Genomic DNA, 16,382 nt, shown 5'->3' with positions numbered 1-16,382 from the left:
GTTTCCGCTTTTTCCTACAAACATCTACCATTGCGTGGTCAGCTCTTTCACAGCTCAAGGGACATTAATGAAGTAGTCCAAAGTCAAACACATCATCATCTATAGTCCCTGACTATCCGAATTTGAATCTAGAGGTACAGAATGAAGTGTAGCTAGATGTATCTAAGAATTTGGCCCTAGTTTACATTCATTTGAAAAGTAGTGCTAAATTTATAGCTTAATTTAATACACCTCTGTGTAACATGAGTTAAGGTTAAGACAGTTAAGTAAAGAACACATGGAGAAAAAAGCCACAAGTGTTTCAAGAGTTGCATTCCCATAATGATTTTAAATGCAAAATCCTTTAAAACAATAGTTATCCGTAACACTATATTCCTATCATCCTCTAGTCACTATTTACAAAGTGTTTTATGTATAAATAGATCTACAATGAAGTATCTGAAAAAATGCACCTTTTACTCCTTATACACTGTAATTAATAGGCAACGCATTTGAGAGAGGATTAAGGGATAGGGAAATGAGAAACGAACTATACTGGTACACTCTCCAATACCACTCATTTTAATCAAGAGATATTAAACTGGGTGCCCTTCCTGGCTTCCGTGATTGATGAAAAAGGAGCCATTGGCACTTTTAGAAAGATTACTAAGGTGTCTTGGACATGCTCCTTTTTGTCAATAAGGCAGATGCGAATACCCAAGGCTACTGCTAAAAGCATACTAATGATATACAAACTAAATCAAAGCAACTAAATGTATTACTTTGTGAGGAATGTCAGAAGAAAATAAAGATACTAGTTTATTCCATTCCACCGAAGGCCATAGTAACTTTCACCAAATGGAATCTAGGTTGTATGTTTCAAGCAATGAGTTGTCTTGCTACACGCCTGCAGAGTCACATCAGCACTAGTCTGGCAAGCTATTAAATGAAATGGATGAACCCTTTTGCCATGCAATAAAAACAGAAGCATGCACATGTGCAACACCTCAAAGTACTTGAAACAGATGTTTGCCCTAAAGCTGGGCTTCGCACGAGAAAAATGGAAGGCATCGGTGTACCCAGTGAACATCACTGTAAGGCAACGGGGATCAGCAGCAGAGCTAAAGGGATCTGCTTTCGCAGGCTGCACAAACAAACATTGAATGGGAATACACAAAAATGGAGATTCTGGATTAATCAGAACACTTATGTGTTGGACTATTTAGAACTTACCGTTATCACTCGGTTCATCGACTTCCTCCTCAGAGGAATTCAGAGTCTGTTTGCTGGGTGGAATGGGGCTTGGGCCTCTTCTAGCTACCCAGAATCCTGCAGGGGCAGGGACTATTGGGGCAGGACTACCCTGACTCTAGGAAACAAGATAAAATGTGTTTTATTAGAACAAAGTGAACTCACCATGGGGCAGGCTCTCTCACCATCCTGAAATCAGATTTGGCAAAACAATTTTGCTGTAAACACTACTTATTACACATACAATGATCTCATTGATACCCTGTGCTCCCTCCGTGTTGTATCCACCAGGTGTCTCTCATAATATACGTAGACCAACTTCTCCCTCTGTGTGTATATAATGCCTAGTATAATGGCCCTGATCCTTAATTGGGGTCTCCAGGCTGGACCATAATACAAATTGTTTCACTCTCACCTCAGAGTTATATTAGATGAACATAAGCTGGAATAGCAGAGTTTAAATTCACATGAACCTCAATTCAGTGTTAAACTTAGTTGAAACTAGTGTGTGTTTGTGTCACTCACCATTCACGAGATCCGAGATATCCCACCCTGAAATCCTCCTGGTGGTTACGGAACCTGCTCCCTTTTCTCCCAGCTGAAACGTAGCAGGGCCCAAAGCCAGTGCTGCCTTCATAGCGAGTCATTCACTTTGTGACTCGGAGCTCACAAATGTAATGACACACCCCTTTCAATACTGCCTGGTTACTGATCAGAGGAATGATGGTCAGTGGTTTGGGCACTAGCCTGGGACTCAGAACAAGAGGCCTGGAACAGGCCACACTGCTCACAGAAAAAGTTTTGCTGAATTCCAGATTTACAAATTTATATTAACCCTGGCTTGGGCAGAAGTGGTTCTTCATTACCCTGAATCTGCAAACACTACTACTGCATAGTAAACAAGAGAGTCAGCAGCTTTCCCATGGCAATTGGGCTTTAGCTTCCCGTGGCAGACATGGAGCTGCAATGTAATAACTTTATAGAATACTGTATGGGACATGGTCAGTGAGATAAAGTCACCACATATAGGGCAATTAGACTTTAACATATGAATGTACTGTCTAAACTCAATAGGGGGCTGTTGGGGAAAAAAGCAGAAAAGCAACACCATGATAAAACAACCTTCCAAACACACACTTGGGGGGCAATTCCAAGACAACGGCACACTTCCAGGTTCCAGCCCAAGTTACACCACTGTTTTGCCAAGGCTTGGAGCCTAGAGATTCAAGGGATAGTAAGTAATTAAAAGGACTCTGGGGAGAGAGGAGCAGGAGTGACATGTTTCTGGTGAGAGACACAGAAACGAGTCTAGAGGGAGTGTCTGAAGTTAGGGCCTTCCTCTTCCTCTCTGTCCAGAGAGGAGCACGTCCCTCTGATCTCTATTCTCCCTGTCTTAGCAGACAGCTGTGTACATTTGAGCTGGAGAATGAGGCTTGTTCTACACTAGAAAATTAAGTCGGCTTAACTGCTTCACGCTGGGGTGTGAAAAATCCACACCCTCTGAGCAGCATAGTTAAGGTGACCTACCCCCACTACCGTAAACAGCACGATAGAAGAATTCTTCCATTGACTTAGCTACCACCTCTCGGGGAGAAGGACTACCTACACTGAGAGTCGGTTTAAGTAGTGTCTACACTGAAGTGCTGCAGCACTGCCGTTAAGTACTTCAAGTGAAGAGAAAAGAAATATGAAAGAAAAAGTAATACAAAATAGATGGCTGAACATGAGAAATAATCCAATAATAACTACAGGCAAACATACAGGGAGGATGGGAAAATGGGATGCACACACTTCTGCTAAATGCTACTGAATCTGAAAGGGAAGTTGTAGAATAGTGTGTCTAAGTTGCTAATGAATGTTTTCTTCCAAGAACGCTGAGCAAAGGTCATAGGTTGAGCCCAGAACAGAAGAAGGGACTAAAGTATGGCTGCTGAAACATAATCCTGAGTTTTTTCCTTCTCTTCTGGCATGTAAACACTGAAGATACCAATTTATACTCCAAATCTAGGTTTGTGAAATTCATTATATCAAAATGGCAGTGGCAAAAAAATACTGGAAGACAGGACCGCTGAATTCACAATTGTCAGCATTTAAGTAGTTTTATGCCTCAACTCCAGCCCAGAGAGCTAAATACTGACTGACTTTTTAGCACACTCACTTTGGTTTAGTTTAAACCTACAACAGGATTTGGAAAAGCAAGTAGACTGATAAAAGGGTTATTTCTAAAGAGTAGACACCAAAGGGGCTAGGCTTCACAACTTAGACTGGATGCTCAATTCTTCCATTTTACTTGCAGAATTTAAAACTTTTCATTTTGGATTGGTCTTCGTATGGGGAATAACTGTGCTTACATGCATCTGACGAAGTGAATATTCACCCACGAAAGCTTATGCTCCAATACGTCTGTTAGTCTATAAGGTGCCACAGGACTCTGTCGCTTTGTGCCTACAATGGGATTCACATACTGTAGTATGTTTCATTTTATAGACACTTGTGTGCAAAGAGGAGTTCAGGAAAAAGTCAGTTTGGAGGTTGTTGCTATTTTCTTTTGCAGAAGAAAGTAGCTTCTGAGTGTTAGTGTGTTGTTCTCTAATATCACAACCATTTGTCACTTAATACCACGCATAAATGCAGATGTTGATGCAACAGGTGAGTGGCAAGACTTTCTGTAGAAAGTTGTAGGAAATTCATAAGAGTTGAATCTCTACCATATCTCCTTACAGCTTTCATAGTTATTTAACTAAGAGATTCTAACTATAGCATGGGCAAACAAGAGGAGAGCTTCCTTCCACATCTTTCAATGCTGCACATCCAAGTCTGAAAAGCCTATTGCAGGAAATATGAGCTGTGTGTTTTAACTACCCACCCCAACATTGCACATTTGTACAGGATTTCCTTTTCATTCGGCAAACATTTCTAAATGAACTTCTAGCTCATGACTTACTGGTAAAGCAGGAAAAGCAGCCTCATCTCCTTCTTCAATTTCATAGAAAGTTATGGTTTCTTCCAAACCCTGAGGCTCCTCCCCAGTCTCTGGTACAAATCCATACTGACATTCCTTATTGACACACTGCATTTGCCGACGACTACGGCTATATGAACTTTAGAGAAAAATCAAGACACACACACACACACACACACACACACACACACAGGGGTTTAAGTATATTTCCATTATTAAGTTTTAATTATACTTCTTTTGGAAATGCCCTTACGTACGTTGGCAGAAGTGCTATTTACCCATTGTTCAGTATCATGCCATTTTAAAAAGCTTATTTTCCCCTTATTTGTAGTACAATGTTTTGTAAAGAAATTTATACTCACTTACCGGGACCTATAGGAGAAATTGTCATAGCTCTGATAACATCTCTTCCCTGGACCCGGGTAGAATGCTATTTGAGGGCCAACCATGTTGTTCCTGTTTATAAATCGGGCAGATCCCCTAAGTTTAAAGGGTTAAAAAAAAATCCAGTTACCAAGAAGTGCCTACGGAGTCTCTCAGATGAAACTCACCTGTAGTGTCATCTATTAAATACCTGAAGATTAACTAGGGCCAGAACTGTGGGAGGGAATGAATACTAGTCTTTGTCAGGGTTCCAAGGCTTCATACCTGGGCATTCCATATCCCCTGCCATGCCTCTGAGGAGAATTCGGAGGACGGTAGTGATCATAGGATGCCATATTCCCACAACTTTGAGAGCAATTAATTGGAGAAGAGCGACCTGAAGGAACATTGTGCTGTAGCCGGGGTGGAAGAACTGGCTGACCCCTACTATAAGCCACTGTCATGTAAACTTCCTTCCCCCGAACTTTCTTAAACAGTCTCTTCCGTGATTTCATATCCATTTCTGCAATTTCAAAGCAGCACAAAAACACACGGGGGTGAGAGTGGAAAAGAGGAGTTAGATCAGTTAAACATCTGTATGGATCTACATGACTACCTTAAATAGAGAAATAAGAAACTCCAGAGGTACATTCAGATTATAAAGTAGTGGTAGAAAATTTTATATGAGAAATTCTGTAAATTAATATTTGGATATGTAGTATGGGGGGAAACAAAAAAAAAAAAAAAACAACCCACCACCACACTCATCCACCCATAAAAGTGCAACCAAATGTGTGAGCTTATTAAAGTACTAATTTAAGCCTTTAGAGGTAGATGAGCAGAATGTTTAAATAAGCTTCCTATGCACAGGATGGCCTCCCAGTTTTGGCTAGGCCAAGCCAGTACTCATCATTCAAACCCCTCCCTGAAGACCTTACTTTGTGATTCCCATAGGGAACAAGTCAATGATAAAACCCTTTATTGAATCAAGAGGCACACAAGTCTACACTGCTTTACTATAGAACTGTATTGTTGTAGCCCTGCCCCTGCTCACTTCATTCCCTCTCTGCTGTTACCATCATTCTTATAACGAAATTAGATAATCTCTTTGGTGAAGGGACCTGGCCTTTCTACATTGTCTGTGAAGTTTTAAATACTAACTTTAAACACATTCTCAATGGATTTGCTATTTGTAAGTGCCCCAGCAAAATACCCATCAGAAGTTCAACTACTTCCATTCATCCCCTCTTCAAAGAAGAGTTTTCCTCAATCCTTCCCCCTTGAAGTGAGCTTTATATTACCAACTGAATTCAATCATATCCAATATTTGAAGACTGCTACGAACCTCCTTCATTCCCCTAAACAAAAAAACAACAAACAACAACAAAAGAGGGAAAGATTCTTATTGAAACCGTGTACAAACCTATTTCTGAAACATAGCCGCCTGTTATTTTCTGATAGTTTCCTCCTTTTCGATTGGGAACCACATTCCACGCAGGGACAGGTGTCACTTGTGTCACTGGTTTTAAGTTTGCCAATGGAACAATATGCCTACATGAAAAATACTAGTGTAAGTAGTGCCACAGGAATGCATACTAATGCAAGGCAGTGCCTGTCAAACATACAACTAAGGGTAGCATAAAATCCCTCTTTACCCTGTAAAGGGTTAATTCCTCTTTTACCTGTAAAGGGTTAAGAAGCTCAGATAACCTGGGTGGCACCTGACCAAAAGGACCAATAAGGGGAGAAGATACTTTCAAATCTGTGGTGGAAGGTTTTTTTGTCTGTGTCTCCCGGAGTCAACAAGGAAACAGGGAAGGGAAAATACATCTCCCTAAACTATATCTGAACTAATCATATAATCTTGCAAAAATAGTAAGTATTTAGACTGGGACAAAGAAATGCGTTAGATTACCTTTTGTTTTAGCTTGTGAATTTTCCCTGTGCTAAGAGGGAGGTTCATCCCTGTTTTTGTAACTTTAAAGTTTTGCCTAGAGGGGAAATCCTCTGTGTTTTTGAGTCTGTTATTCTGTAAAGTACTTACCATCCTGATTTTACAAAGGTGATTCTTTTACCTTTTCTTTAATTAAAATTCTTCTTTTAAGAACCAGATTGATTTTTCATTGTTCTTAAGATCCAAGGGTTTGGGTCTGTGTTCACCTGTACCAATTGGGGACGATATTATTCTCAAGCCTTCCCAGGAAAGGGGGGTGCAGGGTTTGGGGGAATAGGACTCCAAGTGGTCCTTTCCCTGATTTTGTCTAAATCACTTGGTGGTGGCAGGTGGATTTTGTGCCTTGGGAAAGTTTTTAACCTAAGCTGGTAAAAATAAGCTTAGGGGGTCTTTCATGCAGGTCCCCAAATCTGTACCCCAGAGTTCAGAGTGGGGAAGGAACTCTGACAGTGCCACATTAGACAAAAATGACGGCCATGCTGCTATCAAGTGTGAGCAGATCTTACTGAACAGATTTTTTTTAAATAAGAAGCACATAAAAACAAAGACAGTTTAGAAGTTTATGTACATCTGTGTTAACCAAAACCAGGGGACAGTTAAAATATAGCTTTTTAATCATTCTAATCCATGCATATAGTAATCCTACTTTGAGATTTTTCAGAGATAGATGAGGGTGAAACAAGACTCCCCCTGCTATAGGTATGTAACTTGCATCAATGGCAACTTCATCCTTTAGAGACAGACCCAGTGTCAGAGGCAGAATCATCCCTGTAACAGCACTGGTAACATGCATACTAATGTAAAATTTGTACACTAGTCAATGTTTTTTTTCCCCTTTGTTAAAGTTTTTTGGATCCCAGCATTGTCTTGGTTTTCAGAGACTAGCTAGCTAGCTACTCTCAGAATTGTTTTTAATTTATCTTTAATCCAGTCTAACTCTTGTACACTGTTTAACTCAAGGGCACGCTGCAATACCTGTTACTTATAACATGCACACAGCACCAGAATTGCATTTTTTAATCTTACAGAGAACAATACAGACAGATCAGAGGTAAATTTGGGATGTGCCAACAAGTTGCATTTTTGCTAGATGTATGACTTATCTTAAGGCATTTACAAAACTCCCAAAATTAAGGGGGAGGGACAAGGAGAGAATTTGAATGAGAGTTGTCAGCACAAACTTGAAGGACTTAAAGCAACCCCTTATTTAGCTGCGATGCAAGTCCCACGCCTAAGAAGTTCTAGAAGCCAGTTGTGTAGACTCATTGTTCACCATGAACTCAGCCCAACCAGCAGGAGACTTCTGTTTTCTATCCGCATGGTAGTTACATTATACCTGGAATGTTTTCAGTGAAAACCCAAGAGGTGTGACTCCTGCCATCTGCTACTGGTGGAATGGTAGCTACTGCCAAGCTGTTAAACTGGTAAAGAACTGGGTTTGGTTTTTATTTTCTATTCTGAAAAGAAACTGAACCCAGAGTTTCAAAACATTCTGACAGCCACAATTTAAACATCTGTTGGGAGAGAGGTGTGTATGTGCAGACTCAACAAAAAGGAGGATTTCAGCAAATAAGAGACACAGCTCTAAGGCTATCTCCAGCTTGCTTACTTTTCTGCCAGCTCTTCAATGAACACTGTCACCATGTTGCCATCATGTCCAACTTCCTGGATATGAGCATTGTAGTACTTACCCCCAGACTCCAGACGTACCTGAGGAAATAAAGGGGGAAGTAGGTAAATGCAAATGGTGATGCGTTAATGGTGCTCTGGTTCCACCCCACAATAGCTGGTAACATAGGAGCTGTTTTCATGCTGCTCACATACCACTGAGTTAACTTGAGAGTCTTGGAATGCCTCAGCCCAGCACTCCCTGCCCTACCCAACAGAGACAGTAGAAGAGTGGGCAGCAGAGGGAGAGACACTGCAGGAACAGATACAAACAACGAGAAAAATGAACAAGAGAAGGCCTCATGGATGGAAGAAAGGCAGGGAGGGGACAGGTCAGAACCAGAACTGCCTTGTATGATTCAACAACTAAACTAAACAAGACCCATTGTGCTAGGCACTGCAAAACACAGAACAAAAACCACACAAAACACCTCTTATTGTCCCTCTGTCATCGCCGTTCTGCTGAGGTTCATGTACAGTGCCAGTCACTGTGGCGTCTGTGTATTTGAAGAGTTCAGTCTTAAACTCCTCTACTTTCAGGATTTATAGCACTGGTTCATGGTCCGCTTTCAAGCACCCTTTCCCATGTATTATCCTGTGCTTGTTTTAAATTTACAGAAAGTTATAATAAAAAAAAATTCAGATGACTCCATCATATTTAATAGCTAGAATGAGAGAAGAAATCTCTGAAGAACCTATGAGTTCAGATGTATATTAAGTCATAAAACTTATTTAAAGCAACTTTAATAATTCATCATTACTGAATCGGCTTCGAGTACTAACCTGACATTTGTCTCCTAAATAGTACTGTCTCCCAGCAAACACCATGTAATCAGTTTTTTGAAGTTCTACAAGAGATCAAAGTGAAAGTTTAAGCTAGGTACTGTTCTTCATTTTTACCTATTAGTTCCCTTGAGTGCAATTCTGGGTAAATATTATAGGCTGAAACGAGTGAATTATCTCCTGTATTTTCCTGGACATCATTATGTGAGCACTCTGAACTACCAAATGAGACAAGCAGTCCATTCCAAGGCTTGAGCGCTAAGGATACATTGCACTCTCCCCACAACTTGGGATGCCACAAATAGTGACAAGTCTCATATGACTGACGGCAGCTGGGCTCTGGAGGAAGATTGTGCCTCCCAGATTGGCTTGCATGCCAAAGAATCCCAAAACACTTTACAAAATACATATGCAACAACAGGATCACTTTGCTCATTACTTAAATTCAGTCCTTTCTGGGACCAGTGTGCAGCAATGCTATATAGAAATTTTGGGCCAGAAACAAAGAATGTCCCTTTCCTCTGGTTCAGCACTGAGGCTATGTCTACACTGCATACCACTTGCAGTGGCGTGTAGGGTATGTGTAGCTACACATCACAATGAAAAGCAGGCTGCATCCACACTGGTGTGTAGCTACATGCATCAATGAAAGGCTCTGGCAGGGGGGAGGCAGTGGGGAAAAGGCTTGGCAGTGTGGAATTGCCAGAGTTTCTCTCTACTACCTCCTTCCTGCCAGAGCCTTTCCTTGTTGTGAGGAAAGGCTCTGGCAGGCCCTTGCAGCACAGAAAGGCTCCCAGAGCCTTTCCCTGCAGCAGGGAAAGACTAGCAGTTGTGTGGGGGGGGGGAAGAAGGGCACCATTGTAGACAGGAGAGGCACTGCTTGTGCAAGTAGAGATCCAAAAGGCGCATGCAGTGTAGCTATACTGAGAGTCAAAAGCCCAGCCGGGCATTAGGGGCTGCTGTGCTGATGGAAGAGATGAAAACACCAAATGCTGACCAATTGTGATCATTTTGTAATCTACTTAAATCTCCCTGACAGGAAAATTCTGAAAAGTTATTCTCCCTTTATCACTCCTAAATTTCTGTATAGCGCTGCTGCACACTGGGAACTGGCTGCTCTGTTTAGTCCCAGAAAGGACTGGACTGAATTTCAGTGATGAGTGAAGTGAACCTATTGTTGCATTCACAATTTGGGATTCTTTGGCATGCAAGATGAGATGTGGGGAGAGCGTAACATTTCCCTTGTGCTCAAGCCCCTGGAGAGCTGGAGAGGAAGGGACCACTTGTCTCGTTTGGCAGTTCAGAGTGCACACTAACTGCTAAGTGACCCCCATCCTTTACTATTACTTTGAACCCAAACCCATTTATGGAACACGAGCCTTTGTGCAGACACTACCATAAAGTAAAAAAAAATAAAGCCCCCATTTTACATTTGAGCACTATCTGAAAATAGCATTATAAGACGATATTCTGCTATTGCACTTAGCTTTCCTGAAACCACACATTTTCTAGTCCAGAACCAAATATATTTTTCTCAACAGAACAGATTTCAGGAGCATGGACAGACATCATATAAGATTGGAAGTACTCTACTGGTTGCTTAGAGATGAGAATAAGAAGTTTCTGCCTGGTAACAGGATGTATGCTCCACAGATATATGTTTGCTGGATTAGACAATGCCCTTTAAGTTTTAGGTACATGTCTATTTGCTCAAGCCCCTGTGCAGGTCCAACATACTTGTAAATCAGTCTATAAAATAACATCATTGAGCCTCAATAAAACTTTTACTTTCAGCCAGGAATTTACAAAATATACAAAGGGTTTTTTTAAGGTACCTTTTCTGCTGTCCAACCAAACATCAAACTCTACATTTCGATAGATCTCAGGGTCCAGGGCTTTTAGCACTTTATAGGGAAAAGGCATCTTTGACGGATTTTCTGGAGGCTAAAACAGTTAAAATGGACCACAATGAAAAGGGTTGTAAATATATGGCACACTTTTCTTTCCTTGCAGTGGTTCTAATTATTTTAAACAAGCATATACACTTTGTCTTCCCTGCCTCTTTCAGTTCCACTATGACATGTAATTAGTTTGTTTCAAGTTCAGAATCTAAGAAGAATATGAACAAGTCTTTAGGTATTATGGATTCTGAGGCTTGAGGACAAAGCAGAAATCATGTTGAAGAAGTTGACCACAGACTCTATACCGATCTGCTTGATTTCAAGATAGAAAATTTTTAGTTACTAGGTAAAAATAGGAAAGGAAACTAACTAGGGGCTGACTTTCAGAAGCTGCTGACCACACAACTCCAAATCAAAGTCAATGAGTGTGTGTGTAATTATATATCTAGATCTAGATATATATAGGGCTTGGCTACACTTGCGAGTTACAGTGCATTAAAGGAGCTCCAGGCGCACTAGCTCACTACCCGTCCACACTGGCAAGGCACGTAGAGCGCTCTGACTCCACGGCTAGAGCACTCCTGGTACTCCATCTCTGTGAGTAGAATAATGTTTGATGCGCCCCCACTGGAGCACCCCAGCGTCCGTGTGAACAAGGTGTTGCATTCCTGCGCTCTGATAACGTCCCATAATCCCCTTAAGTCAAGTGGCCACTCTTGTCATTGTTTTGGATATGCCCTTTGAAAGCTCCGTTTGACAGCCGGCTGCTTATCTGCTCCAAGACAAAGCAAGCATTACTGTGGAATGCTGTGAGTGTGAGAGAGGGGCGGGGGGGGGGGGGGGGGGAAGGAGGGTGAGGTCTGCTGCTGTCTGAACTTACAAGACAGCATGCTGACATGCTCTCAGCCCCCCAAAAACCCACTCTCTCCCCCCACATACACACAACAACACACTCCCTGTCACACTCTACCCCATCCCCCTTCATTTGAAAAGCACACTGCAGCCACTTGCATGCTGGGATAGCTACCACAATGCACTGCTCTCTGTGGCTGTTGTAAGAGCTGCTAATATGGCCATGCCAGTGCGCTGGCAGCTGTCAATGTGGACAGATTGCAGCGCTTTCCCTACTGCGCTCTACGAAGGCTAGTTTAACTCAAAGCGCTCTACATCTGCAAATGTAGCCATGCGCCGGTCCCCCCTCCCCCCCGGCTCCTTGAATGTTAGTTAGAGCAGTGTTTTGAGCCAGGTCTGGTAAAAATAGAACAACAGCAATGTTCATGTGCCTAAAATAAAAGTAGATTAAATAAGATAAATTAGATGGTTTCTAAGTAAGAGTCCAGATCAGGGACTGTTTGCCAAATATTGTTTTTAAAACTTGTTGGGGTTTTTTAAAGCTAGCTAGAGAACAAGAGTCTCAGAAATAAGCTTTTTATATGATAAAAGGCTCAACAATAATTTAGAAGAGATAAAGAATACCAGGGCTAAAAACTAAACATGCACATGTTAGACTGAGGAAATAAAAAGGTGTAAATCCCCAACAGCAGCATTTAAAATAAGAAGGGCTGATTCAACCTTAATCACAGTATCGTGAACACGAATGGGAAAGAATTAAAGGATTCTCCCTTAATTGTCAAACCTTTGCTTCTTCAGTGCCTTGTTTGAGTTTATCTTCAGGTGGGTTGTCAGTATCATTACCTTCCCAGTCTTCCACTCTAAGCAATTTAAAAATAGGATTATAAAATACAGTGCAAGATTTCTGGCCAGCACTGAAATCAACAAGATCAAACTGGTTGAATGACTTATAGAAGAACCATGGCGCCATCAAGTGATGAGATACAAGCCAGAACCTAACACTATTATAATGTAGTACAAATATGAAGTTTCGCACGTGCGGCACTCAAGCACACTAAACCTTTTCCTGATTGTAAATAAAATGCTCTCTCCCCCCAACCCCTTCAATTTCAGGTCTTCCATGCAGTGGCAGCTAACATTGTTTTATGTTTAAGGAAGGGTCAGCCCAGTTCCATTCTGCAAACTTAAACACTCCTTCAGTTGCTCCACTCATGGGCATTATGGAGTTCCCCCCCCCCACACACTTTTTTTTTTTTTTTTTAAAAGCTCAAGGACTCCTTAACAAGTGTGTCTAATTTAGAAGTGTTTAAGAACTGCCAGAGCCAGCAACTTAAGTTGGATTCTTTCTGGCTTGCACTTCATCACCATTGATAACGTCAAATGTTGTCCTCTCATCTGTACAATCCCATTGGTTACTACCCCATCAGAAACAAAAGGGCTACACAGTGGCACTGCGACTGATGGTAGGGTTTGGTCCTAAACTTAGGGCATAGTTTTGTTAACGATATACAAGCCAGAACAGAATCCAGCTCATTTTCTCATAGCAGCATTGCTGCGGCCATACTAATCGGAATTAAAGTATAATAGTTTCTCACTAAAGTAAGCCAATGATTCTGATTACTCATGATTTGTTCAGTAAGAATGTGCCATCTGATAGTATCAGTTGACTATAGCCAGTGGGAGAGGTTGCTGCTCAGCCACCTCACTTCCTAGTCCCAGGGAAAGCACGCTGCTTTTCCCACAATATGCTCACACTGGCTCAGTACCATGACATTGGAGAATGGACACAGATGTTCCACGTGGCAGCTCAGAACACAACTAATAGGCTAGTCCCTCCAACACCTTTAAGTGATCAGTTACCATTCACAGGATATTTTGTTTTTAATCTAATACCTCCTTTCTGATGAAGTTTTGGACACTTTCTCAGGAAGGCAATCAAAGCTTGCATCCTCACTTCCAACAGAGACACTGTTTCTGTTCTTTTTGGCCCCACTTCGAAACATCTCAACTGCAGTTCTCAATTCCTCCTCGTCCATGTCAAACACATCTTTGTACAGGATCTCGTACAAGACAGCTGGGCAAACAAAGCACACAGAACCCAATGGTTTTGACTTGGTGTGAGACAGGTGACCTTAGAGTAGCAGATGTGCACATTGTAGACTTTCACAACATACCAATTACACTAAACTCCATTAATAATGGTTAATGAGCTTTCCACTTTCTTCTCCCTTCAGGACCCCTCTGCTCCCAAAAAAGAGACGTTGTTGATAAGTACCATATATACTTCATCATAAGCCGGTTTGTTTATAAGTCAACCCCCCAAAGATGGATAAGTAAAAATGGAAAATTTGTATGACCCGTCCATAAGCCAACCCTATAATTCAGGGGTCAGCAAACTCTGGCTCACAGGCCATCAGGATAAGCCGCTGCTGGCCGAGATGGTTTGTTTACCTTGAGTGTCCGCAGTCACGGAGGTAAACCTAAGTAAACAAAGTGTCCCTGACGGGCCGGGACAGCAACTGGTGGGGAAATTTGGGGGAGGGGGGCAGAGGGGGAGAAACTGGGGGTCAGGGAAGTAACCCCTGTGACCACCCCCCACATGACCCCACCGCTAGCCCAGGACCCCCACACTCTCCCCATCCCACCCCTTCCCACCTTATCTGGGGAGGGCCGGGGAGGATGTCTCTGGCCTGGCCGCAGCCTGCTCTGGCGGGCCAGGCCAGGTGGGGCGGGGCGGCCGCAGCCTGCTCCGGTGGGCCAGGCCGGCCGCAGCCTGCTCTGGGGGGCAGGACCAAGCGGCACATCTGCAGCCTGCCAGCCCCGGAGCTGCAGCTGCTTTGGAGGCTGGGGGGAGAGCAGCGTGGCCAGAAGCAGAGAGTCTCTGGCCCCGCCTCTTCCCTTCTGTCTGTGCTGCCTCTCCTTGCTCCCTCTGTTGGGGGGAGGGGCTGTGTCCCACCTCTCCCTCTCTATACCTGTTCATAAGCCGACCCCCTCTCTGGTGCTTCCCTTTTTTACTAAAAAAATTCAGCTTATGAACGAGTATATATGGTACTCTATTAAAAATAGTGTATTTGAAGTAACAGTTAATTTACCCTGGCAAACAGCAGCATCTGCCTGAAATTGTTTTGTATACACAGAGTCGTAATGGCCGTTACTGGAACAACACAGCAAGATCTTGAAAAAACAAAACAAAAAGCTTTGAGGAAAAAATGAAAGAAAACCAAACATTTTCTATTTGATGTTCTAGCTCGAGACTACAAATCCTTTACTTATTGTAAGGCCAGTGCTTTAACTCGCTGTCCAAACAATGGGTATGCTTAGTATAAACACAAACAGTGTTAGAAACAGAGTTGATCCCTATAAAAGGGATTGTAGCAAGTGTACAAATAAGTTTGCCTATTACCCACATGGACACTGTTTAGTCATCTCATGAACTGCTGAAGGTGAAATATGAGAGACTTTACTGTGAGTCAGCTACCTTATGAACAACTAATGGTCTAGAAGTTAAATGTCAATCACTCTTACATTTAGAATCCCCAAACAGCAAAAACTTATTGGCCCACTAGTATCAAACTAGAGGAAAAGCTATTTCACAAGAAAAAGCTAAATACAGAACTTTCCCTACACCCTTTAATTGCGTCAAAATCTCAAGTGGGTTTAGACTATCTACTGCTTTACATAACAATGCACAACCCACAAAAATCAAGCTAATTAATTTATATCCAGGAGGGAAAAAAATACACCCCAAAAGACCCCCAAATCTTGTCTGCTCTCTTTTAGGGGTGGGAGAAGAGTGCCCTTTCTTCACCATATATTTGTCTAATTTTGCCACCTTCCCTTTACTCATTAGCAACTCAATCCAAGTGTCTCATTCTAGCTAGTGAGATTAAAAAAGAATAGCCACCGGGAACTGTATTCGAGCACCCTCACCCCAGAAAAGCTCAAGTTGATCAAATGGGAAGATTCCTGGGCTGTAATATTATAACTCCTGCAGCCAACAGGAACTTAGTCTAGCAAAAGGTTAACTACTGTGCAATGAGAGTATTCAACTGTGAAATAATTCATTTGTGGAGCATTAGCCTTATTGAAGTTAGCTTTGGTTTTGTTTTTTAAGTGTGCCAAACGTGCAGAGACTTCACTGGAGTTACAAGAGCAAAACTGAAGTGACAAGCTCATTAGAACTGTGTGAAATTAGAGTTATCTAAGAGTGGGAGAGTAGAAAATTGGCTCACATCTCCTTACCTTGTCTTCAAAGCCATTGTTTGTAGCATAGGTAGGTGGCTTTCCAGGGTACCGGTACAGAATAAAGTCTCGACTAGGCAAGAAGAGGGAAAAAAAAAAATCAAGAGAATTGAAAGAGCATGCGTTTAATGCAAATACTTGTTATGAAGACGTTTGAAGAATCCACTGTTGGTTAACAGAGAATGGGAGCAGAATATTTTTCTTAACAAGTGAATGTCAATATAAAATTTAAGCAATAACTAAATTCACAAAGTGGAACCATCAACTTGAAATAAATATTTGGTAAAACCTACTATGTCTGGTTTCAGATAATAAAAAGATGCATCTTATTAGGTCAGGTATTTCTGATCTCAAGACAGATTGCTCTGATAGTGAGGCAATTAACCCTAAATTAACTAGTTCCGAAAGGGTTAAAATCTTAGTACAG

The 16,382-nt window shown here is 41.9% G+C and overlaps 1 protein-coding gene across 1 annotated transcript in view; it reads right to left on the bottom strand.

Annotated features, from left to right (window-relative positions):
• The window catches only part of ALG13 (ALG13 UDP-N-acetylglucosaminyltransferase subunit), a 56,878-nt gene that overhangs the window by 21,024 nt on the left and 19,472 nt on the right, over positions 1–16,382 (bottom strand). Inside the window, exons 9-20 of the mRNA XM_054039696.1 lie at positions 15,956–16,028; positions 14,806–14,887; positions 13,607–13,787; positions 12,498–12,573; positions 10,796–10,904; positions 8,961–9,025; positions 8,119–8,219; positions 5,979–6,106; positions 4,841–5,078; positions 4,559–4,672; positions 4,175–4,331; positions 1,213–1,348 (exon numbers count right to left, since the gene is read on the bottom strand). Of these exons, the coding sequence (XP_053895671.1) occupies positions 1,213–1,348; positions 4,175–4,331; positions 4,559–4,672; positions 4,841–5,078; positions 5,979–6,106; positions 8,119–8,219; positions 8,961–9,025; positions 10,796–10,904; positions 12,498–12,573; positions 13,607–13,787; positions 14,806–14,887; positions 15,956–16,028 (1,460 nt within the window). The remainder of the gene's footprint in view (positions 1–1,212; positions 1,349–4,174; positions 4,332–4,558; positions 4,673–4,840; positions 5,079–5,978; positions 6,107–8,118; positions 8,220–8,960; positions 9,026–10,795; positions 10,905–12,497; positions 12,574–13,606; positions 13,788–14,805; positions 14,888–15,955; positions 16,029–16,382) is intronic.

Source organism: Malaclemys terrapin, chromosome 9 (assembly GCF_027887155.1).
Source record: "Malaclemys terrapin pileata isolate rMalTer1 chromosome 9, rMalTer1.hap1, whole genome shotgun sequence".
In the NCBI taxonomy this organism is placed as follows: domain Eukaryota; kingdom Metazoa; phylum Chordata; order Testudines; family Emydidae; genus Malaclemys; species Malaclemys terrapin.
The sequence above is the reverse complement of the archived record's forward strand: the minus strand, read 5'-3'. Positions and strand labels throughout refer to the sequence as shown.